The sequence below is a fragment of the Hypanus sabinus genome, chromosome X2 (assembly GCF_030144855.1).
Source record: "Hypanus sabinus isolate sHypSab1 chromosome X2, sHypSab1.hap1, whole genome shotgun sequence".
Classification (NCBI taxonomy): domain Eukaryota; kingdom Metazoa; phylum Chordata; class Chondrichthyes; order Myliobatiformes; family Dasyatidae; genus Hypanus; species Hypanus sabinus.
The window spans coordinates 16,968,582-16,993,566 of record NC_082739.1 but is presented as its reverse complement, the minus strand read 5'-3'; the positions used below and the strand labels follow the sequence as shown (position 1 = coordinate 16,993,566).

At 36.7% G+C, this 24,985-nt stretch overlaps 1 protein-coding gene across 23 annotated transcripts in view; it reads right to left on the bottom strand.

Moving 5' to 3' along the window:
* The window catches only part of LOC132385195 (protein Aster-B-like), a 406,923-nt gene that overhangs the window by 42,506 nt on the left and 339,432 nt on the right, over positions 1 to 24,985 (bottom strand). For all 23 annotated transcript variants that reach the window (XM_059957077.1, XM_059957080.1, XM_059957083.1 and 20 more), the window contains 10 exons: positions 23,115 to 23,218; positions 16,148 to 16,243; positions 14,991 to 15,071; positions 12,898 to 13,013; positions 6,997 to 7,153; positions 4,865 to 5,042; positions 4,219 to 4,257; positions 2,582 to 2,725; positions 829 to 947; positions 327 to 469 (listed from right to left, as the gene is read on the bottom strand). In XM_059957077.1, coding sequence (XP_059813060.1) covers positions 327 to 469; positions 829 to 947; positions 2,582 to 2,725; positions 4,219 to 4,257; positions 4,865 to 5,042; positions 6,997 to 7,153; positions 12,898 to 13,013; positions 14,991 to 15,071; positions 16,148 to 16,243; positions 23,115 to 23,218 — 1,177 coding nt within the window. The remainder of the gene's footprint in view (positions 1 to 326; positions 470 to 828; positions 948 to 2,581; positions 2,726 to 4,218; positions 4,258 to 4,864; positions 5,043 to 6,996; positions 7,154 to 12,897; positions 13,014 to 14,990; positions 15,072 to 16,147; positions 16,244 to 23,114; positions 23,219 to 24,985) is intronic.

The window sequence follows — 24,985 nt, the reverse complement described above, 5'->3', positions numbered from 1 at the left end:
ATTACCAAATATTGTGCCATAATTATCCAAATTATTTGCAACAACTCATCCACCTGGATGATCCTTAGGACTGTACATGATAACTCACTGGTGGGTATGCATTGCCATTGCATTTAGGTTTTAATGATCCAAATTTAGGGGATGTATTGATTAGCTACTGTGACAGAGGGTGGTTTTAAATTATGCTTCCTTGGAGTAAGGAACACAAAAATATGAATATTGTAACCAGAGACACTTCTGTATAACCTGCCAGATTTAAAAGGTACCACAGAATAAAAGTCAATACATTACTGTAAAAATTGTACCAAATGAAAATAGATACTTACCTCAGCCTGCTTTTGTTCTTTGCAACTCGTGTAAGGCTATATCTGTTGATTGTGTAGAAGTAATCATGATACGGAACATCATGAGTGATTACTTCTGCATCGATCACATAACACTCACTCTCCTGACTGGCTTTGTACAATGTCTGTAATGAAAATAAAATTCAAAGGATACAGATCACATGAAGTATGATGGAACGATTGTCAGGGGATCGGTATTTCCAATGGGAACTGCTTGTTCCAAGATTAATCCTCAAGAAATACTCCTCCAAAACAATGTCATTTAGCTGTGTGAAACCTTAAATTACTGGCTCCACCTTGGTGTTTGGGAACCTGTATACCATTTCCAATGCTCCAAGGTACCTACTGTAATCTAATGTCTAAAGCTATCTGCAGTATCATAAAATATGAAGAAGATGAAATGTGATGTCTAGGAAACAACTATTAAAATTTAAAATAATGAGGACGTTTATATTTAGTGCCAACTTCAATGGGGATGTCTCACCTGGGTCTCAGTGACTGTGGCAGTTTTTGGCGCAAGTGGATTTGAGAGAGCGATAGTATACAATATTACTCGAGTCTGATTGCCATTAACTTCCTTCTTCCAGGGATGACTAACCATGTCTGGAGAGAAATAAGATCAGCTTTACTGGATAGTCGTTATTGTTCTAGAATTTTAACTTGAAAATATAAACAGCAACATTCACTCTGAGTAATGTATTAAATTTTATCATAAACAGATGGGAAATATATATTTGTACCATAAAAGTGAAAAGTGGATTTTTGATATAGTAAAATTTATTTTATACCTTTTGAAAAAAATTGTGATGTATTATTTTTCTAAGATACATTTGAAATTTTTGTCCAAAAAACACCAGTCATTTTTAAGCATCAGTTTTGTGTTAATTTTCACATTTAATTTCTGCCTTGACCATGTAAATTCATCATGCTCTATTATTGTGTTTCAATTTTATACCTTCACACTCTTCTGCCTTTAGTAAATGAAAAAGATTATATTCCAACTAACTTTTACTGTGTTTCCCCATTTGCTTTAATGTTTGCAATTTAATTATAAAATTTATATTTTATATTTTAAATTTTAATTATAAAATTTAATTCAAAACCCCATAATGAAGAATGGAATGGATGACTTTAAAGTGGGAATTGAATTAGGCATAAGAGCTGTGATCCAATTATTTCCTCTCCTTTAATTTTACCTATATCTGGTATTGAGTCTTCTATATAACATTGCAAAAATTTGAAATTATGTATGAAACCTAAAGGTGCTATCACACTTTAGATATCACAAGTCAGATTATCAAATGTTTTTAAGTCAGGGTAAAGAGAAATAAGAAATTTTGTAGGAAAGACAACATTTCAATACAAATATAAACAACATAATGTTTTACAATATAAAATAATCAAGTTAATGCTCTTTAGTAAATAGTATCCAAATTACTTTTTTTCTCCTACGTCTTAAAAAGGGATCGATAGGGCAGATACATCAAAATGAAATTTCTAAACTGAAATTGGGAATTAATAAGTATCTCAAGCTGAAAACTTTCTCTATCAATGACATATTAAGTTATAAGATAAAACACGCTAAAGATGGATGAACAGCGGGTCAGAAGGGAAATAAGACAATTGATGCTTTGGGTTGAGACCATTTATCTAGACTGGAAAGAAAGAGGGGAGATAGCCAGTATAAAAAGGTGGAGGGAAGGGGTGGACACAGAGCTGGCAGGTAGTCGACAGCCAAAACAGTCAAATTACAGAATAAGATTTTTTGGTCTCAGTAAGCTCAGTAGCAGAAAACCATATTGTCTATTAATTTGTAAGATGGCACTATCTCATCCATTCCAAGCCTTACAGATTACTATGGGCAAATGGCACAGATCTATATATATATTATTGAGCTTTCTTTCAAGCAGTAATTTGAATCCCAACACTTAGCCCTGCAAGCGGCAAAAGTGCTACACATGCCCATTCACCTCCTCCCTCACCTCTGTTCAGGGCCTCAAACAGTCCTTCCAGATGAGACAACACTTCACCTGCGAATCTACTGGGGTTGGCTATTGTGTCCAGTACTCCTAAAACAGCCTCTGCTGCATCGGTGGCCAAACATTTTAATTCTGATTCCCGATCCCATTCTAACATGTCGGTGTATGATCCACTAATGTGCCACGATGAATGGTTTTTTTTTGGAAGTAGGAAGCTCCCCAGGTATAATTAATTAGGTATAATGAAAACTAGTGTACCAGTAAACCGTCGCTGCTCAAAGAAATCTCGTAGGAACTGGGAGTCAGTGAAGAGCAAATCATATAGCTTGTCCACATTCACATGAAAAACCTCATTAATGTACTGTCGGCCGTTGAGGTCTTCGTAGAAAGCTTGTACTTCACCTGGTGTAAGGCATGGATTTAAAAATAAGATCAGACACAAATTTACTTTGCTCTAGAAAACTACATGATATACAGTTGCCTGGATATTATAATATTCAGTAAAATGAATCTTAGATTTTCTTTTATTTGGCCTCATATCCTAATATGCAGTTACAGCAGCTCAATAATTATGGATCCATTAGGGAGATGTTCAAATGGTAAGTTCTCCTGCTCGAATAATTCAAACTAACCAGCTGCATGCTTGCTTGCTGTATTCCCTGTAATCCCTTCATTACTCAATAGAACAAAAGTAAAATGTCTCTGGCTCTCTTGGTTACTTAAGAAACTATTTCCCAACCAGAAGCAATATTAAAGTCAACATAAATTGGATGGGAGAAGCTCAAAGATTATATTGATTTTTTTTAATATTCAAGCATTTTTTAAAAATCTGGACAGAATTTTGAATTCTGTGCTGTCTAATAACCATCCATATGCATCATTTTTTGGTGAATATTACTCTTATAATTTGAATACTTGTGAAAACCTACTCCTGTGTTATAATTTAAAGTAGCAATTAAGAAAAATACATTTTTGCTTGAATTGATTACCAGTAAATGATCCACATCATGTGTCAACTTTGGGGCTCAGTTTAAAACAGAGAGAAACAACCATGCACTACAAAAGCAGGTTGAAAATCAAAAAAGAATAATTGCAGTGGTAATGTGCTTATTTCTTTTACTTAGAACAACCTGCAAGTCACTTATGAACATAGGGAATTGAAAAAGTAAAACTGCATCACCAATGCAGTAACTTGTCTAATATCTTTGCTTACATGCAGGGTAAAATGCCCAATTTATTTGGAAGAAGGAAATTTCAACCCCATTTAAAATTAAAACAATTAAAATATCTACTCACCAACACAATCCTTAACTTTATTATTGTATTCATGATATAATTGCAACTCTCCACAAAAGCTCCTTCACATTAATTTACAAAAAAGAAAAATCCTTTCATAACATTTTTGCCAGAATTCCCAGCTGGAATGAAATTGTGAAATAAACTGCTAATCAGTAGGGAAAGAGGGAACTGAGAGAAGATAGAAAATGTACCATCTGTGGAAAGCTTAAATTATAAGTGGATAATTCCACAATAGCAGCCAGTTGTGTATGTATAATTCAGGGAATGAAGGGATGAAATGCTGGGAAGAATGTCTGCCACGTTTAACTGTAGGCAAATAAGTCAGCTTGTGCAGCAATTCTAAAGATTAACTATGTGATCTGAGATTACTATCCTAAATGTGAATAATAAATAAACATTTAATTACTTTGGGGATTTTGGCAGTAGAATTTGCATTTCTAAGTATGCTATTAAATTTGTCCATTGATTTTTAAATTGGGTTGAATTCCCCTTATAGGTATGAAACCTTTAAAATATTCACAAGACACAAAAAGATCTATTAAGTAATCTTAAAATCTTCAAAAGTTTGTTTATTGTTAAACTCAATGGTTCCATACCTGTCTTCAGTTTTTTAAAATCAGCTGTAGTTAGTCCCACTGAAATGAATGGAGACAGGAAATATGAAAGTGAAAACAGGACAAAATTTTGTAATGAGTGTCATGTTTACTCCAGTTTTATCACATCTCCCAACTGTACTTGGTGTTCATAGTTGTGATCCATTCGCTAAAGTATAGTGGGGCAAGTATTCTAGAATTTATGTGCACAGAGATAATCAAACAAGGGTGCTTCTGAATATTTCATAAAACTAAAAAAACACATTTTTAAAAATGCTTGCTGTGCTCTATTTTACATGCAAAATTTCACTTATTTGTAAAAGTCTCACTGCTCTTTTCTGTCCCAAGGTGAGAGGGTTTTGCTCCCATGCAGTTTTAAAGCAGATAAAGCTGGATAAAATTATGCAAAACGTGCCTTGACTAATTTAAAATAATTCCCACAAAGTTCACATTTTCAGCATGATGGTCGATCAACATTATACGATCAATATTGTCTGATCAGTTTCATTGGACTATTTTATATTTACTAATTGTTGAAACCTCATTCTAATCATAGATTTTTCCCCACCCTCCAGTCCAATCTGTGGTGATGGAAAACCTACTAAGATAAATTGAAAATAACATAAGATTCACAGGTGTAATGACATACCCTCATCATGTGTTTCTGATGAGTCACTCAGTTCTGTTGGAATGTCCTCATTATCATTGAAGTCCAGAGATGGAGAGTTTGCAGACAAATTGATCTCATTCTTGTCAATGACCTGAAGATCTCCAATTTCACCTTCTAGCTGACAATCAACTTCATCATCTGCAGTAATACCATCAAACTACAACAACAGAAATAAAATAAATTCAACTTGCAGCAGTAGCTCTAAAACTCTGTCGTGAATTAGAGGGTGTAGGTCTATTTGTGGTTGTTATTTCATTTCCTCCATTACATTGCAATAAAGTCTTAGTTCTTAATGGTATCCTTAAAATATAAGTTTGCTGAATTTTTCCACTGATTAAAGTAAACTGAACCTGATGAATTCTTTAGTTCCTATAATTCTATAAATCCTATGTGGGATTAAAATGAGTTTACTTTTAATAGATATTGTATTGTGACCAAATAAGAGCAAGATTTAAATACTGAGCAAAATTTTTTCTGTTTTCAGTCTACCTCCAATAAATTGAATAAATGTCATTGCTAATGACAAAAGATAGATATTAAAATGAGAAGATCTAATATGTATTAAATCTAATATTAATGAGTAAATCTTAAGCTACTGTGCAAGACTAGAGTGCTCCAACTAAGGTTCCTTAGGTAAAATGGGTCATCATGAAGGAACTTTTATGTGCAAGAGGTGGTAAAAGGGAAGGAGGGAAGACAGTTAACTAAAGGAAGATATAGGAACTACATAAATTAGACCCACAGTCCTTTCCAAAACAGCAGCTGAACATGTTAAACTGCTGAAACGGGGTATCGCCAAGCAGTGCATCATTAAAATGTCATCACAATTTGAAATGGAGAACAGTTCAATATATTACAAATTTAGTTTGCCTTAGCTTTTAAAACTGATGTCTATCTTCAAGAAGTTTTATTTGATACATCTGATCTGTGGTCCAATTGCACAATCACATCTTGATTACTTGCAGGACAGTAAAATTCATGCATTTTAAAATTCTAAATATAATTAAACATTTAAGCAAAGCTGGTGCAGTTGCCATCTTCTTTTTAAATGTCCTTATTTTTCTTATTTAAAGATAAATAACATTTAAATATAGTTCCAAGAGTATTCTTGGAGAGACAAACCTAGAAAATGATTGCTGCTGGGTTATTTAACCATGGGACCATCTCAGATTTTTTATTTATCAAGCATCCATAAAGATACAACAAGAAATTTAGCTGACGTTCCTTTCCGTTCCTGGACGTAAAGCAACTGGTTGCAGTGCCTCAACTACCATTCTCACAGAAATCATTTAATTCAACATGATCAATAAAGTTTGCTTTTTGCACTCTTCTGTAAGATTTGAAGAAGCATCTGAAAATAGTCTGAAGGCTAATTGTTCAAGGCTATTTTCTATCATTTCTTATCAATTTTCTTTGATGACATATTTGAATGAAGGTAAAGACTGTATTTACAGCTAATTTGTTTTGAAGATGGGAAGGCACTTTTTGCGCGATTTGCTTTTTTTGCATGAAGGGAGGTTTGGGTTTTAATGTTCTTGTTGCCATTTGCACAATATTTTTTTGCGCATGGTGGGGTTTGATGTTCTTGTTGCCGTTTGCGCAAAATGCTTTTATTGCGTGTGGGGTGGGGTTGATGGCTTTCTTTGAATGGCTTCCGTGGCTTTCTTTGTTTCATGGCTGTCTGGAGAAGACAAATCTCAGTGTTGTATACTGCATACATACTTTGATAATAAATGTATCTTGAACCTTGAAACACTTTTGAAAGAGTGGAATATGAGGGGCACAGTCTGAGAACACGTGCTGCTGGTCATCCAATAGACAAAATAACAATGATAATTTTTTCTTACATTCTTCTTGCTCTTCTTCTGGAGTTCGCATCAGGTGAGGTACTCAAATTTGTTACATTAAATATATGTTGAGTGAATGGATTATTTAAAATATTTATCCTTTAATTCCAGTACTTTAAGTATGTTTTCCTTAAACTAAAATTGACTTTACTATTTCAGAAGCTCTGTAGAAATTGAAACATTTCTTTCTTATTTCTGAGTTGTATTGTGACTACTTAGTTTTATTAAACTTATCTTCTGGTTGTGAACAAGTTATTCACGTACTGAGGTGGGAGTCTCATTGCTCCCCGTAGAGGTTAGTGTGCTGTTTGTGACTGATTTCTTGTGCATCTGAGGACTAGCATCCGTCTTTACTTCAACGCTGCTCTTAGACGAGTTATCATTCACCTCTACTTCTTCGACTGGGATCTCCTCGCAAAACCTGTCAGACACAAATATACATATATATTTCACTATAACTAAGAAAGACAACTTTCCATTCTGTTACTGTCTGTATATAGCAATTTACATTTTAAGAACCTTATGTTAGTTAAATATAAATTAAGTATAATCCCAATGAAAATAAAAACACAAGTAATAGAAGCAGAAGACCTTTTGGCTCTTCCTACCTGCTCCATCAGTCAATATGGCTGATACTTCATGTGAATATCATTTTCTTGTACTTATACCCCATTAATATTCTTTATTAGCTAAATGTCTACCTATTCCAGGCTCGAATATACACAATAAATGAATCTCACCTGCCCTCTTGTTCCAAATATTCGTCGTCTACTAACTGAAATGGCTGAACTCTTATTTGTCCTAAATGGCTGAACTCTTATTTTGGGATGACTAGTTTCAGACATTCTAGCCAGGAGAAGCATCAACTCTGCATAATTCTGCCTAACTCTTCATAATTCATAAAGCTTCTGTATGTTTCAATGAGATTACTTTTCAATCCTCTAAATGCCGGAGAGCACAAGTTCAAAACGTTTTAATCTCTCCTCAAAAGACAAGCCCAACAAGCCTGGGATCAATCTGATGAACCTTGACTGTAATCTTCCCAGCTCTCCTTAGGTACGAAAACCAGAATTTGTATGCAATGCTTCAAACAAGGTCTTGCCAGTGTCTGGAGCAAAATGACTCATGTTCTCAAATACCCTTTTATAATTGTCTCTTCTGTAACTACTTGCTCCACCTGCATGTTAACTGAGATCATCTAGGATCTAGATCTACACATCTTCCTGTCTCCATTAAAGACAAAAGCCCACTTTTTTCCTGCTTAAAGAATGGCTTAACAATTTACCACATTAATTCACTCTGCTACGTTCTTACCTACTTAGATAGACAGTCTATGTCTCCCTGCAGCCTCCTCACTGCTTTATAGCTTTGTATAATCAGAAAATATGGAAACATTATGCTTCATATTCTTGTCCAAATCAGTGATATAGATTGTGATCAGGGTCTCTGCAGTATCCCACAATTCACTATCTCCTAATCTGAAAATTATTGAATTATTCTCACTGTTGGTCTGTTAACAAATTCTCCTTTCCCGTCAGCAGATTGTCCCTAATCATGTACTTTAAATGTCGACTGTACTCTTTTTCATAAATGCTGCCTAGCCTGCTGAGTTCCTCCACCATTTTGTGTGTGTTACTTTCAATGTGTTGTTGTACCTTCTATTGTGCACTTTATCAAAGGCCTTTAGAAAATCTAAAAACATCACACCAACCACTTCCCCTTATCTATTTTGCTAGTTACAACTGCAAAAACAGATTTTTCAAATGTTATTTTTCTTTCATACTCTACCCAATCTTATTTTTAAGTTTGTTATTACTATTTCTTTAATAACAGAATCTTTTGTTTATGATGAAATTCAGTATTAATTGTTATTTGCAACCTTTTTGCTGAGGTGTATACCAATTCTGAAGGTGCTAATTGAGTATATGTATTTATATATACGTATTAAGTGGCACAGTAGCATAGCAGTTAGTGGAACACTATTACAGCGCCAACAAACCGGCTTCAAATCTGCCATTAAGAAGTTTGTACGTTCTCTCTGTGACTGTGTGGGTTTCTTCTGGGTGCTCTGGTTTCCTCCCATATTCCAAAGACATATGATCACATGTGTGTAATTAGGTAACGTGGCTCATTGGGCTAGAAGGGCCTGTTACCATGCTGTATCTCCAAATAAAAAATATTTATTATGAAGACTTGCCCTTAAATGTTTCAAAATGTTTATTTTAATCTTCAAAAATATCAGAGCATTTTAATTCTCTATACTAATAAAAACTGTCAACTTTCACAAATACCCTTTCTTTTCAATTCATTAATGTTCTTGATCAATTCTCCAATTACAACTATTCATTGTGATTAACCATCAGATATCTTGATTTCTCTGAAGCTATTTATGATGATGTTGATCTTCAGATGGATATGTGCTGAGATGACTGGATTCAACGTAATTTCTGCAGTTTTTTTTTGAGCAGTACCAATCATTAAAATGCATGGGTGGACAAATAAATACAATAAGCTGTTTGTCCAACACTCAAAGTACACGTGTCTATCTAAGCCAGGAATCTTAATTAAGTAACAACTCAGTCTTATGGTCATTATCAGAGTTCAAGAAATACAAATTAATTTAAATTGCTACAACATACCCTTAAAAAAGATACTGAACAAAGATTGTGTTATGATATCCAAGCGTAAATGGCAGATCTTAGAAGATATAAACTTGTAAGCTTTCAAATTGGACAGTTCCAACTCTTTTTGTATGGTTTCAAAACTGTTTATTAAATAGTTAATATACTAAAATGCCTATGCTATAGTCTTTAATCCAAACTATTATACAGTGTGTTGAAAATGTATTCAGCCCCCACAACTATTTTCACTGTTTACTGTCTCATTTCCTAAAGTAGGATTTTTTGAGCTAATCTACAAAATATTGGGCATCATGTCAAATCAAAAGAAAAACTCCAAAAACTGTCAACAACAAAATTAAAGAGCTAAACTGTGAGGCTGAAAAAGTATTTGTCCCCTTTTTAATTACAAGACTAACATTCCTCAGGTGCAATACTGTATATTACCTCACCAATTCAGTCAATTTGTTAATGTAGAAAATCGGAGGATCACCTACTTTCACTGAATTCATAAGAATAAATATTCCTTCTCTCTGTAAGGTTCAACAGTATGGTAGATTTTCAACAGACCAAATCAAAATGGAGACAAAAGAACTTTCAAGGCAAGTCAGGGAAATGATAATAGAGCACAAATCTGTGGAAGAGTATGAGATCAACTCAAAAGCACTTGAATATACCTTGGAGCTCAGTGCAATCCATCATCAAAAAGCGGGGAAAAAAAATTTCAAACCACAGTTACACTGCCTAGTTCCTGTCACCATCTAAACTTAGTCAGTGGATAAGAATGGTATTTGTAAGACAAGCTACTGTTTTGCCAACATTCACTCTGAGTGACCTACAGAAGTCAATGGCTGCAAATGGAGATGAAATTCATGGCTCCATAATCTCTAAGGCCTTTCACAAAAAGGGTATTATTGGAAGAGTGGCAAAGAAGAAACCCTGACTAAACAAAAAAGCCTATCCTTGCCCATAAAGACTTTGCAATGCATCACTTAGAAGATACTGTAAAGATAAGAAAGGTCGTCTTATAGTCAGATGAGAGTAACAGATGGAACCCCTTGGCCTCAACACGTAGCAGTATTTGTGGTGTAAATCTAATATTGCGCATCAGCCAGGTACCACCATCCCTACTGTTAAGTATGGTGGAGGTTGCATCATACTATGGGATGCTTTTCGAATATTTGTGGTAAGACCTCAAGATTGCTGTCCACCACCACTCCCCAACTAACCTGGCACAGCTTGAGCAATTTTGCAAGGAGGAATGGGCTAATAGAGACTTATCCAAAATAACTACTGGAGGTTAAAGCTGCGAGAGGTGGTTCAACTAAGTACTGAGCAAAAAATACTTTTGAACTGCTGACATTACAATTTTGGAATTTTTAGTTTTTCATGCTTTATAATTTTCCCTGCTCTTTAGGTTCTACAATGAAAAAAGGAGCTTGTGATTCAAAAATAAAAATTCTCAATTAAATTGATCAAAATCCCTGGTTGTAATACTTATTTATGTGGACAAAGGGTAGGGTGCTGAATACTTTTACAATACACTCTATATATTTTAACTGACATGTCCCAACTGTTGCCCCATTATTTTCCCATCTCAAGACCTGCTTCATTCATTAGCATTGCAAAATGATAAAATCATACAGCATAGAAACAGGCTATTGGGTCCAATCATACACACCAACTAATGGACTAACTTCATTTTAATTCTGTCACCCAAAACTTGGTTCATAGCTCTTAATGCCAAAACAATTCAAGTGTTTATCTAGAGAACAGATCTGCAGACTTCTCCATTAATGGCATTTGTCCATGGCATAAAAAAAAGTTGGTAACCCCAGATCTAGAGTTTCTAGACACTTCTTAAATGCTATCAGGAACTTAGCAGCAATCACTCTCTCAGGCAGTACATTCCAGGTTCTTATCACTCTCTGGGTGAAGAAGGTCTCCCCTTTAAATCTCCCCACATACCCTAAATACCACTTAGTAATCGGCATTCAAATGTGAAAACATTTCTGTACAATCAGCTTCAGTTTCCTGTTGCCAAGACAATTTTGGAATTAAATTTGCCAACTTGATCTGGATCCCATGACCCTAATATCTTGAGCCAGTCTCTCATATGGAACCTTGTTTAGTTACTAAAGTCCATTTAAATCACATCTATTGTCTTGACCTCATCAATGTACTTTGCTATCACTTCAAATGATTTAATGATTTTAATCAAATTGGTCAGCCAAAATCCACCCTTGACAATGCAGCCATGTTGGCTGCCTCTAATCAGTCCCTGCCTTTCCAAGAGACCATAATCTTCTCCTTCAGAATGTTTTTCCAGTATCTTCCCTATCACTGATGTTAGGCTCCCAGGTCTACAGTTAACAGGCTTCTTGCTGCTGCCTTATTCCATTTGGCTATGGAGATATGTCCACTTTTAAGCCAAATAAAGCACTAATATCTCCTTTTTATTTTTGGAGATCAGCACTGGACTTTTACCTATCCTTCCACTGAATATTTCAACTACAAAGTCAATTGCCTTTCTGAACACCAATGAAAAGTATTCATTAGGATCTCACTTATACCTCTGGCTCTACATACAGATTGCTCCTTAATGAGCACCAATTTCCCCGGTGGTTCTTTTGCCCTTAATATACTTATGCAAAGCATTTGGATTTACCTTAACCCTGTGATTTCCTGTGACCCCTCTTAGCCTCAATTTATTTTTTAAGGGCCCCACTACATTTTTTATTATCCTGATAGGCCCACCCTATCATTAGCTCCCTATACTTGTCAGATGCTTCATATTTCCCCTCTTTATCAATATCCTTCGACAGCCAGGATCGCCTAAATTTGTTATCCTAGCTTTTATATTTATAGGAACATTTTGGACTTGACCTCTTGTTATTTTACCTTTGAATGCTTCCCACTGTGCAGATGTAGACTTATTAGCAAGTAGATACTCCCAATCTACCTGTGCTAGGTCCTCTCTTATGTAATAAAAGTGCCCTCCCCCATTTTAAGATCTTAGTTACTGGTTTATTACTACCCTAATCCATATCCACTTTAGAATATATGGAATTATGGTCACTATCTCTAAAATGATCCTTCACTGATATCTTTCCACTTGACTGATTACATTCCCCAAGATAAGGTCAAGTAATGTAGCTTCCTTTGTCAGTTTATCTACTTACTGTATTAAAAAGCTCACCTGGACACACCTCCAAATTTCTCCCCTCTCTGAGCCTTCATTACTGAGACAATCTCAGATACTATTTGGAAACTGAAATCTCCAATGCAATATTTCTATTTTTCTGATATCTATCTACATATCTGTTCCTCTTTTAATAGTACATGGAATAATTGTCACTTGGTACCCAGGAAAAAGGAATATACCATTTCTCTTGCCTTTCTTTGATGAATGCCATCTTGATGTGGAACCTAATTTGTCAGTAGTCTCCACTCCCAACTAAATTTGTCAGTTCTGTTGGTGTTATGTCGCAGTAAATCAGTACAAAGAGAAATAGCTTTGTTCAAAGGAAAGAAAATGTTTTCTCACCCCATTGTGTTGAAGTCATCATCTGGGGGAACATAATCTTCATCGTCACTGGTCAGACCAAGTTCATTCCCATAACACTGATGAACAAAGTGCCACAGCTCTTTGGGACAAAGAGGCTGCAATCATAGGATTAAATCCACAGTGATTATAGAATAATACTAAAATTAATGTGAGACCATTATTTTGAATAAAATATAAGTGAGTTTGCATTAATCAATAAATATATATATTAAACTGAATTTTAATTCAAAAACATCAGAAAACAGTTTTAATGCCAGGACCTTGCATGGTTATTTTGAACAACTACCTCAATTTATCATGTCTGTTGAAATGTGCTAGATGTATGCACAAGTTTTAAATACATAAATTACATTTATCAAATAATTTATCAGTTACTTTTTCTTGCAATCCTCCTCATTGTTTATACTATTAAAAATGTAGCACATTCTAGAGATTTTTGTTTTATTGAATGTTCCCCAAAGTGGTCAATATGTTGATGCTAGCACAGATAAATTTTGCTTTCACTGACCAGGTCTCAAAGGGAAGTGGAGATCAAAAATTCAGCTCAATGTCACCACAAAATTCAAAAGCTCCAGACAGGGTTCTGATAGATACTTCCCTCAAAAAAAAATCCATTTTTGTAATGAAAACCAATCATACTACATTTACTGCAAGTCACACAAAATGCTGGAGGAACTCAGCAGGTCAGGCAGCAAAGGTAAACAGTTGACCTTTCAGGCTGACACCCGTCTTCAGGACTGAGAAAGAAGGGGGAAGATGCCTGAATAAAAAGGTGGTGGGAAAGGTAAAAGTCTGCAGAAGAACGAACCTGATAGTAAACAATAGGAGAAAGAGAAGGAGGAGGGGACCCAGGGAGAAGTAATAGGCAGGTGAGAAGTGAAAGGTCAGAGTGGGGAACTGGAGGGGGTTGATTTTGTTCACTGGAAGAAGTCGACATTCAGGCCATCAGGTTGGAGGGTATCCAGATGGAAAATAAGGTGTTGCTCCTCCACCCTGAGGGTAGCCTCATCTTGGCACAAGAGGAGGGAGGAGACCATGGATCGACACGTCAGAACGGAAATGCTCAATGAAGCAGTTCCCCAGTCTCACCAATGCAGAGCAGGCCACATCGGGATCACCTGGCACAAAAGACAACCCCAACAGATTTGCAGATGAAGTGTTGCCTCATCTGGAAGGACTGTTTAGGGCCCTGAACAGAGGTGAGGGAAGAGGTGTATGAGCAGGTGTAGCACTTAGGCTACTTGCAGGGATAAATACCTGGAGGGAGATTAGTGGGGAGGAGCCAATGAACAAGGGAATCACAGAGGGAGTGATCCTGCAGAAAGTGGTGGGGGGGGGGAGGAGTAAAGATATGTTTAGTGGTATGATCTTTTTGGAGATGGCGAAAGTTATGGAGGATAATGTGTTGGATGCAAAGTCTGATGGATTGGTAGGTAAGGACAAGAGAGGCTCTATCACTATTGAGGTGGCAGCAAGATGGGGTGAGTGTGGATGTACGGGTAATAGAAATCTCCGCTGTCCTGGAATTGAAAGCTGCATCCTGGGAACAGATGCTGAGGAGGCAAAGAAACTGAGAAAAGGGTATAGCACTACATTTACAACTCTTAAATGAAGAAGCTGCAGGTCCGTTTTGGGCAGAATGCCATAATTTAACTAGATCGTTCCTTCCAATGCTTATTTCAGAAAGTGATGTCAAGTGAAGAATGACATGCAGATGTTCAAATGGGAACTGAAAATTCCTCTTTGATCTGCTTTTGCATGAGACACCTGTTTCAATTATGGTTATATTTTTTATGAGGTTAGTCTCCTTATATTTTTGCAGCTCCTTTTTCCCAAGGTTGTGAAGATACATAGCAAATTTTTGAAAATGTAGTTTTACATGAAAACATAATGTTCAGTGAATGACCTCCCTTCAAAGCATCATGCCTGATCTCTGATCTTCTGAAGTCGGAAGGAAAGGAAACATTGCAATTTTTACTTTATGGGATATTACCTTCATATTCTGTTAGGTTGCACTATTCAATATTATTACTTTAATATATATCTCAATTTTCAATAGCTTTAATTGTTACCTTTTCAAGCAGTGCATTCTGCCAGAGTCTGAACATCATCATGTAAGTTCTGTCCCGGGCTCCAAAAGAAGTAAAAAAGTGCTAGAAACAAGATAAATATAAACAATTAGCCCCACAATACAGAAAAGGAAATTTTAAAAAATTAATTTCAAAAAATCTAATGTCAATCACCCTTAGTCATATGCTGTAGAAAATCATTTGGTGCAATCATTTCGCTCTGCACAGTTGCAAAATATGACACAAATTTCAACTATTGTGGAGGTATAAATTCCCAGAGCACAGAACAACCACTTTTTAAAAAAAAATCACAAATGTCACAAGTACTGCAAGAACATCTTCACCATATGAAATGGCCTTTCCAGGATAATATTGGTTCAGCTGTCACTGACTTTATATCAAGAAGAAAACACAAAAATGCATTGCATTAGTTTGCGACAAGAAGCAGTTTTGAATCTTTCTCTCAAGCCCATTCCATCAGAGTATCCATTTTGGGAGTTTGGTATTGGACGTACAGTAGTGGCATGGCCTGTCCTAAGAAGCCATATGAGCATAACTGGTGCCTTAGTGCCAGTGCCTGGGAGACTACCCTAAGGTTGCTTTATTTATGTTTCTCGTGAATTTAGAACACATGGAATAACCATGCTGGTCCTATTTTCAAGTGGTTTAACTGGCTGTGTAGGTAATCCAGATTTCAGGACTATACCCAAGGGAGATCACTGCTACTTAATAGACCATAAGTAGAATGCCAGGTCTGAGGTCATCTTCAAAATTGCTTTTCCTCATTATTGTATATTGTGTATTGTAGCCAGTGGTGAATTTCATCATCTTTGCGTTTGTTAAGACGTAGTTTCTGAGATATAGGTAAAGTCCACATTTTCCAGGACCTTACCATGAGCTATCAATGTGGTGCTGCAGAGGCAGTTTAGTAGAAGGAACTTGGTTTTGCCGAAGTTTGAAAACACTTTGCAAAAATTTTATACGTTTAAGTGCACAATTTTGAGTATAAAGTGTAAAAATGCAGCTCTCAATTGACAGAGAACTCAGGTCACTAGCTTTCTAACAATATCAATTTATTACACTTGACAGAACATTATTTTCAACATTATGCACTGGCTGAATCCTTTTGTTAACACTCACATTAATGAAACTGTGATTACCTTTTCAGTGTCAGTGCAAACTTGAACAGCATTGGGAATGAGCCGGGCTGTTTTCTCCTTTGTCATTGAACAAACATCCTTGAGGCGAACAGTGAGCTAAATCAAACAAAGAGAACAAATATTGAAAGACTGCCAGAGATTATGAGAGGTGGCAGCATTATGATTAAATTATTGATTAATAGTCAGAGTTGTGAATTAGTGATCCAGATATTTACTCAAATTCCATCATGACAGCTGGGAATTTTAAATCAATGCAATTAACATAAAAATCTGGAATAAAAAGAATGACTGACAGTAACTATAAAACTACTGTACTGACATGAAAGCTCACATGGTTCCCTAATGTTATTTTAGTAGAGGAAATCCTGGAGTGAACTATATGTGACTCTAGACCCACCAATGTGGTTGACTCCTTACTCCCATTAACTCAGGGACAATGGGGAATGGATAAGAAATTGCCACCATCCTCCACATCCTGTGAAACAGTTTTAGATTATTTTAATTTATGAAAGCTTCTTTTTCTTTTAAAGTAGGGTGAGTTTGCTTATCATAAAAGAACATTTGTCACTTCATAACTCTGGAATATCCAACAGCAGGCAAATTGCTGGAATTAAAGGCAGGTATGTACACTAATCATATTCTTGTAGTTTAATGAGGTTATGTTTTCTGAAAAGAAGTAACTTCAAAATGTTCTCCTCTTTATCACACCTGCTGCAGCAGATTGCTTGAAGTCATTCAGATATGACTAGATACACGCACAAAGCCACAGAGAGTTGTACATCAGCCATTTTCCAATTCAGGTTCTAAACTACAACTAGCTCTTCCAATTTAGAATATGTCAAAATCCCCAAGTATAATTAAATGAAGCATTTTAAATCTAAACTTGAAGATGACCAACTTCTAATGAGTTTAATAAAAAAATATATAAAGTAAAAGTGCTAGAAGCATTCAGCTGATCAGTTCTAGTGAAGGGTCTTCGATCTGAGATGTTGGCTCTGTTTCTCTTTTCAATGATGGTGCCTGACTGACTGCATGTTTCCAGCATTTGTGCTTTTTTTCATATATTAGCATCTGCAGTTTGATTAGAAATTAAGTTAAAATATTCCCTCTTGAATGTGATGGAGAGAAATAAATGGGCATGAAAGTAGAATATATTAAATCTGGATAAAAATGTGGGGCATTTCATGATGATATAGAATCAACTTAATTGTGGTACCAGAATAATCAGAAGTTACTTTTATTGAAGCAAGCAATCTAATAAATAGTATCAAATATCACAAAAGATCATATCCTTATTGCTGTAAACCCCATGGGACCGAAAATTTCTTCACTGCTAACTGAATACAAAAATCTTAAGGAAAAACAATCTTCCTCTCCTTTTCTTTATATCAGAAAGAGGAATCTCCCTCCTTGCATTTAAGAACATTAAAACTGGAGGATAACATATCAGAAGAACTTATCATGGTTATTGTGAAGCTGCTGTCAAATAATTTCATTGATCAGTTCAATCTGCACCACCCTTTGTAAAGCTGTTAACGTAACAGTTAACTTTGCAGATAATATAACCCCTAAACAGATGCCTAAACACAATCATATTAAGAAGCCTCATACTTCAAATTAATGTTTATTTGAACATTTGTATCTTAAATGTTTACTTAAATACTGGTGACTGTCAAATTGATTCTTAATTTTGGTTGGGATGAGTCACAAACCTGGGGGTTCTATAATAGATAATATAATAACAGATAATACTAAAACATCCTATCTTTGTGGGGTGGGGGGAAGGGTGGTTCATTGTAAACAATGACAAAGTATTGATGGAGCATTAATTCAGTCCTCCTGCATTCATTCATTTGCTCTTCTGGCTAAAGTTCAACGCTCAATTATAAACATTTAAAAATGCAAAAATAAATGCAAGGCAGATGTTGATGTTAATGTTATTATCTGTTTGACTTCTAAGTTATCAGATTGTTGGATTCCTCAAGTGGTTGCATATAATTGTGTAGTTTTGATGATGACCTCTAATTTGGAGAAGATCAAGAGATCATGATGAAGCAACTGAGTTGATCACAGAGTGTGATTCATACGACTTCACTAATTCTGACACAGCCCTATTCATTGAATAGGAAGTAGAAATTTCCATAGTTTAAAAGCGGAGGTCATTCCAAGTTACACTAAAACATTTTTAATGTGGCTAATAACAATGAAGCACTCTGAGATGATTTTCCCAATGGAAAAATAACACAAATGTTAAAAAATGTTAAAAAACTATAACATAAAAATCAGAACATATCATAAGCCTTTAAAATTTAATTTGAAGTTATTTTGAAATATTAATCTTAATTTTTGAAAACAAATGAGATAAATGAAATATCAGTTTCAAATTATGCAGAAGTGCATACAAATGAATAGTCTCAAACTACACAGCAATATTTGCTTTGGGAGGAATCATGTAATCCCAGTTATCTAGTGTTTTAACTTGTCCTTGTGGGGAACTGAAAAGATAGCAATGTTGACAGACTTGATAAAATCATTTACTGAAATTTCTTCTTGTTCAGGATTTATTTTAATTGTTTACCTATTACTTTGACAAGGTCCAAAACCACTTCTGAAAACTGTGAGGTGTTCAAAATGAAAGGATCTGTTGGGACTCTTAATCACAAAATAATCTTCTGAAATGATTCACTAGAAAGTTAACATTTTTTTAACATTTTATAGCTGTAAAGGTTTTTTCCTAAAATACAATAATAATTGTGCTAATCCAGATACTCACATTTATTGACAATTAGTTACCCTTGCTAGCTTGATGTAATTACTTATCTCCTGTATCTCTGCCACTTTTTTCCCCTCACATATCTAATTTACTTTTGATTCTTTTCCTACCTACTTACCAACAATGAGGTAATTTACATATCTACAGCATGCCTTTTGGGAAGTTATTGGAAACAGGAGTACCTGGAGAAAACCTATATGGTCACTGACAGAACATGCAGATTCGATATGGACATCACCTGAGGTTAGGATCAATCCAGTTCAGATGCCCCTGACCCAAGACCCTGTCTCCCCAACTCCAATATGCTGGTACCCAGATTTGTAAATTGGTTGGGTCCTGGAGATAACCAGATTGTCATTTACTTTAAAACTGTGTGATTTAATTTAGCAGTGTAATTTTTTTCCAAATGAAATGTAATTCTTTCGATAGATAAATAATCGGTTCTAATTAGAAAATGAATTAACATTTTAAATACAATTTAAGCATATTAGTCATTGGAAATTTAGTATAATGGACTGAAGCATCCAATGTGTTTGGGACATGGGAAGGTGAAGGAAAAACTCCAGTGCTGGTGTCTTCTCCTCCACCCTCATAGATCCCTTTCACAAGTGCCTGTCTTCCACTTCACATCAAAACCCTCAAGCAGATATCTCCACCCTGCCATTCTCAGGTTCCCTTCACAAGGATAGTTAGTGACTTCACCTCTTGTTCCCTTTACAGGTATTGAAATCTGCTTGATTCTCCTAACATGGACAGCATGGTATTATAGCGGTTAGTGCAGTGTTTAGGGTTCAACGCATGTCGATGTCTGTACGTGGCTGCATGGGTTTCCTTCAGGTACTCAAGGTTCTTTCCGTAAAGACGTATAGGTTAGGGTTAGTAAGTTGTGTGCATACTATGTTGGCGCCAGAAGCATGGCAACACTTGCGGGCTGCCCTCAGCACATCCTTAGACTGTGTAGGTCGTTGATATAAACAACCGCATTTCACTGTATGTTTCAATGTACATGTGACAAATAAAGCTAAACTTTATATAAAAAATACACTACAATGATGCTTTTCATAGGTTATTTATTACAATAATCACCATTGTTTTTGTACACCCTTTCAAAGTGACGACTGGCATTAGTACAGATAGGTATGATGGCCAGTATAGATGCGATGGACCAGAAGGACCTGTTCCTCTGCTGTACAGATCCATGGCTCTAAAATCCCAGGATATCCCAAAGCAGTTAATAGCAAATTCTTTCTGTAGTGGAGTCACCACGTAGCAATGCAACAAGTTGCTGTAGGCAGCCATTGGACAATTTGTTTGAAAGGAGTTATGATGGAGAGATGCAACTGTTCCAAAGCAGCAAAGCTTGGAATCATGTCCTGATGTGGGATGTTTGCTACCTTTCAAAGGCAGAACAGATGAAAACTGACAGGTTTCTAAACATAGGCATATACTGTAGAGCATCCCGAATGTCAATGAAATAAGTCAAATTAAAATTCACTTCACCTGCATCAGATCCTCATCACATTGGATACTTAAGTCCACTGCTCCTGAGTAGGCAGCTGCTATCCAACTGCATCATATAAATGAGGTTTTAGACTCAATAACAGGACTCTCAAGACTACGCAGCCACCCATGCCTACAACTGACTGCATCTAATTTGATCCACACTGACTTCTACGCCAGAGAAGTAAACCAAATAAAATCTTCAAGTAGTGACATAAGAGATTGAGGACACTGGGATATGGCGAAGAAAAAAAAAGAGCTGTTGAAGGAACTCAGTGGGTCAGGCAGCACCTGATGGTCAGTTGAGGTTGAATAGAGAAGAGAAAGCCAGTATAAAGAGATAAGGGGAAGGGTTGGAGGAGCAGCTGGAAAGCGGTATGTAGATCCAGGTTAGGAGGGATTGTTCAGGTCAGTAGAAGCTTAGATCAGTGTCCACACCTGTATTAAAATTATATATTGTTCAATATAGTGTACAAATTTTTATTGTTAATTCCTTCTATAATATTGGAAAAGTTTCATTTTATACTGTAACAGGCAAATCATCGAAGCTCTGGTAATACAAGGTTATGTCAAGTTTCAGCAATTTGACTGGGAATCCTATTATTTTTCTTTCTGAACTGTGATGCAGTATCAGGAGAAATGCTCTGCATTAGAAGGAAATACCAAAACTCAAATAATCGGGAAACATTACTGCATGCTTTGGCCATCAGATTTCGGAATGGACCTTGAACTGATAAACACTACCTCATTGTTCCTTTTCCTGCACTATTTATGTGTTTAGTAATTTTAAGTTCTATTTTAAATGTTAACTTGTTTTTCCAATTAAGATTAAGACCACAATTTTAGTTACCTATTAAATGATTAACATTTTATTTGGACAGAATATCCCATCACTAATTTTATAACATCTCACAGATGACAGTCATCCATTTGGCTATCCCTAGAACTGAACCAATCTGGACAACAGACCCAACCAGTTCCCCTCCACCACCACTCTCCTGTGTCTAGCAGAACTGGTCCTCACTCTCAATAACTTCTCCTTCAGTTCCTCCCACTTCCTTCAAACCAAAAGTGTAGCTATGGACACTCGCATGGGTACCAGCTATGCCTGCTTTTCCATTGGCTATGTGGAACAGTCCAGGTTCCAAGCCTACAGCATTATCGCTCCCTATCTCTTCCTATGCTACATTGATGACTGCACTGGTGTTGTTTCCTGCACCCACGCTGAGACTGTTGACTTCATCAACTTTGCCTCCAACTTCCACCCTGCCCTCAAATTTACTTGGTGCATTTCCCTTCCCCTTCTCGATCTCTCTGTCTCTATCTCTGGAGGCAGTCTGTCTACTGATATTTTTTTATAAACCCACTAATTCTTGCAGCTACCTGGACTATACCTCTTCCCACCCTGTCACTTGTAAAAATGCCATCCCTTTCTCTCAGTTCCTCCATCTCGACTACGTCAGCTCTTAGGAAGAGGCTTTTCATTCCAAAACCTATGAGATGTCCTCCTTCTTCAAAGAAAGGGGCTTACCTTTCTCCACCATAACACTGCCCTCACCTGCATCTCTTCCATTTTGCTCACGTCTCCACTCACCCCATCCTCCTGCTGCCACACCAGGCAGTTAAGGTTCCTCTTGTCTTCACCTACCGCCCCAATAGACTCTGCACCCAGCACATAATTCTCCATAACTTCCCCCATCTCCAATGGGATCCCACCACAAATCACATCTTTCTCTTCACCCCACTTTCTGCTTTCTGCAGGGATTGCTCCCTATGCAACTCCCTTATCCATACATCCCTCCCAACTTATCCCCCTTCCTGGCACTTATCCTTGCAAGTGGAACAAGTACCACACCTGTTCCTTACACTTCCTCTCTCACTACCATTCAGGGCCCGAAACAGTCCTTCTGGGTGAGGCGACATTTCATCTGCGAGTCGGCTCGATTTATCTACTGTACCCTGTGCTCTTGGTATGGTCTCCTGTATATCGGTGAGACCCGACGCAGATTGGGAGGCTGCTTCGCTGAGCATCTACGCTCAATTCAACAGAAAAAGGGGGATCTCCAGTAGCTACCCATTTCTATTCTACTTCCCATTCCCATATGTCAGTCCACAGCTGCCTCTATTGCTGCTACTGTCTCTACCTCCACCTCCACCTCCAAACTGATGGCAAGAACATCAATTTCTCGAACTTCTGGTAATACCCCCACCCCTTTACCATTTCCCATTCCTGTCTCTCACCTTATCTCCTTACCTGCCCATTACCTCCCTCTGGTGCTCTTCTGCCTTTCCTTTCTTCCATGGCCTCTGTCCGCTCCTATCAGATTGCCCCTTCTCCAGCGCTCTATGTTTCACCAATTGACTTCCCTGCTCTTTACTTCACCCTTCCCCCCTCCCAATTTCACCTATCATCTACAACCTGGCACTTCTTCCTCCCCTCTCCCCACCCCCTTACACTGACTTCCTATCTTTTCTTCCAGGCCTGATGAAGGGTCTCAGCCTGAAATATTGACTGTTTATTCTGCTCCATAAATGCTGCCTGGCCTACTGAGTTCCTCTAGCATTTTGCGTGTGTTGCAATTTATAAGCCTCTCTAAGTGACACAATGCAATTGCTGGTACTTGTAAATCATTACTGTAATATATTTTCTTTGTGTTATGATGCGCAAAATAAGAAAAATTAGCATGAGTTTACCAGTGTTTCCCATCTGAAAATGTTGCTATAAAAACAGATCCAGTTTTCTGAGAGGTAGAGTCGCCCCTGAAGGAGGATGTCCCTTTGGAGCGCACATGAGTAATCTGGAAAATATCAGTTCATAAGGAAAGAAAGTGAGTCATTACTAATATGAGTAAAACAATTCACTCGAACCTTATGCCATCTAATAAACCAAAGAGCTAAAGCAACATAGTATATATTCTAAAGCATTGCACTTTTCAAGTTAGTCTGCATGACATTGACTCATAACTCATCGAACAGCACAATACATCACAGGCCCTTTGGCCCATGATGTTGTGCCAACGTTTTAACCTATTCCACGATTAATCTAACCTTTCTCTCTCACACAGCGCTCCATTTTTCTTCAATTCATTAACATTAGACTATTGCAAGATGAAATGAATGATCTACATTAAAATTGTGGTGAACCAATATATCATAAAAGCTACTTTGATTTCCAACAAAAAGCTAGAAAGTGTTTGTGTTTTAGAAACTAAACTGTTCATTTAGTTTGTTACTACCTGTGTCATTTTATCAATGGACACATCATATCTTGCTTTCCCACTTACAGAGAAAATACTGCTGACTTACACTGTGAAACAAGATTAATTTTAAATATATAACCAACTTTTGAAACCAAATAGGTATCTGAATTATGCCCTGAAATTTTAGTCATCTTATGGAAATAAGGTTAGTCATTGGTACAAAACTAGCTGACTGAACTCACTGGTTCAGAAAGGTACTACCAGCTTTCAACATTAACAATTGTTGAGTTTCCATGCATAATCATACACTTCAAATGTGGAGTCCAGGTTTTCTGGGAATTTTCAGTATTACTTGGGACATGCACCAGGGGTTCTGTTTCTTTCCTTATGAGTCCTTGTCACCCAACCCAGGTCATAGAGTCCCAGTGCTATCAGCCCTCTGCATTCAGTTTGGGCAAGTGTTGCCACTGGTAGGACTATGAGCCAGGTCTTATTGCAAATGAATAAGGAAATCCAAGTCCGCTAAAATCAGTTACATACATTAGATACAAATTGATTGAAATAAAGGGGCACATACTGTTTCAATCCATTTAGTCCAATGCCAGTTCTGATTGATTTTGGTTCCAGTGTGCACTTAGACTACAGATGGATTACTGATATAATCATACACTCCCTTTTATTAACTTGAAACATTTGATTTTAACGTATTAATGAGATATTTTGCAATGAGTCAACACAGCAAATAGGGAGGGTAAATCAGTTTATTGTGGTAATGAGGAAAGGATGGTTTGTGACCTGGAGAACTCAGAGATGATGGTATTTCCATACAATTGCTACTCCATCATTTATCGGTGGTGAGTGATCATGGGTTTGGAGGTATTTTCTGTGTAAAACAGCACTACTAAGTTATAAAGTGCTGAGGATGAGTAGTATTGTCTGCACTGCATGGAAAATGGGTATGCAGGAATAAAAAGTAAGCTTATAATCTAAAACCAAAACTACTGTTTGAGGAACATCCTAAGGTTGAGATGACTGGTCCGCAATAATCAGAAGCAATTTTCTCTGTTTCAGGCAGATAGTGGTGAATTTTGTCTTAATTGCTTCTGACTTCAATTTCACTAGACCTCCTTAATTACTATGGCTAATCAGTTGCTGCCTTAACATCAAAAGCTGTCACTCAGACTTCATTTCAAGTGTGGAATTCAGCTCATTTGCCCTTGTCTGGAGCCAAGCTGAAATGGAGTCTTGAGCTACCTCAGGACATAGTTGATCATGACTGAGCAGGTTATTTGTGAATCAATGCTGCTAACTCAATTGGAGTGGGTACCCTTCCATCACTTTAGCAGAAATTACATACCAAAACAC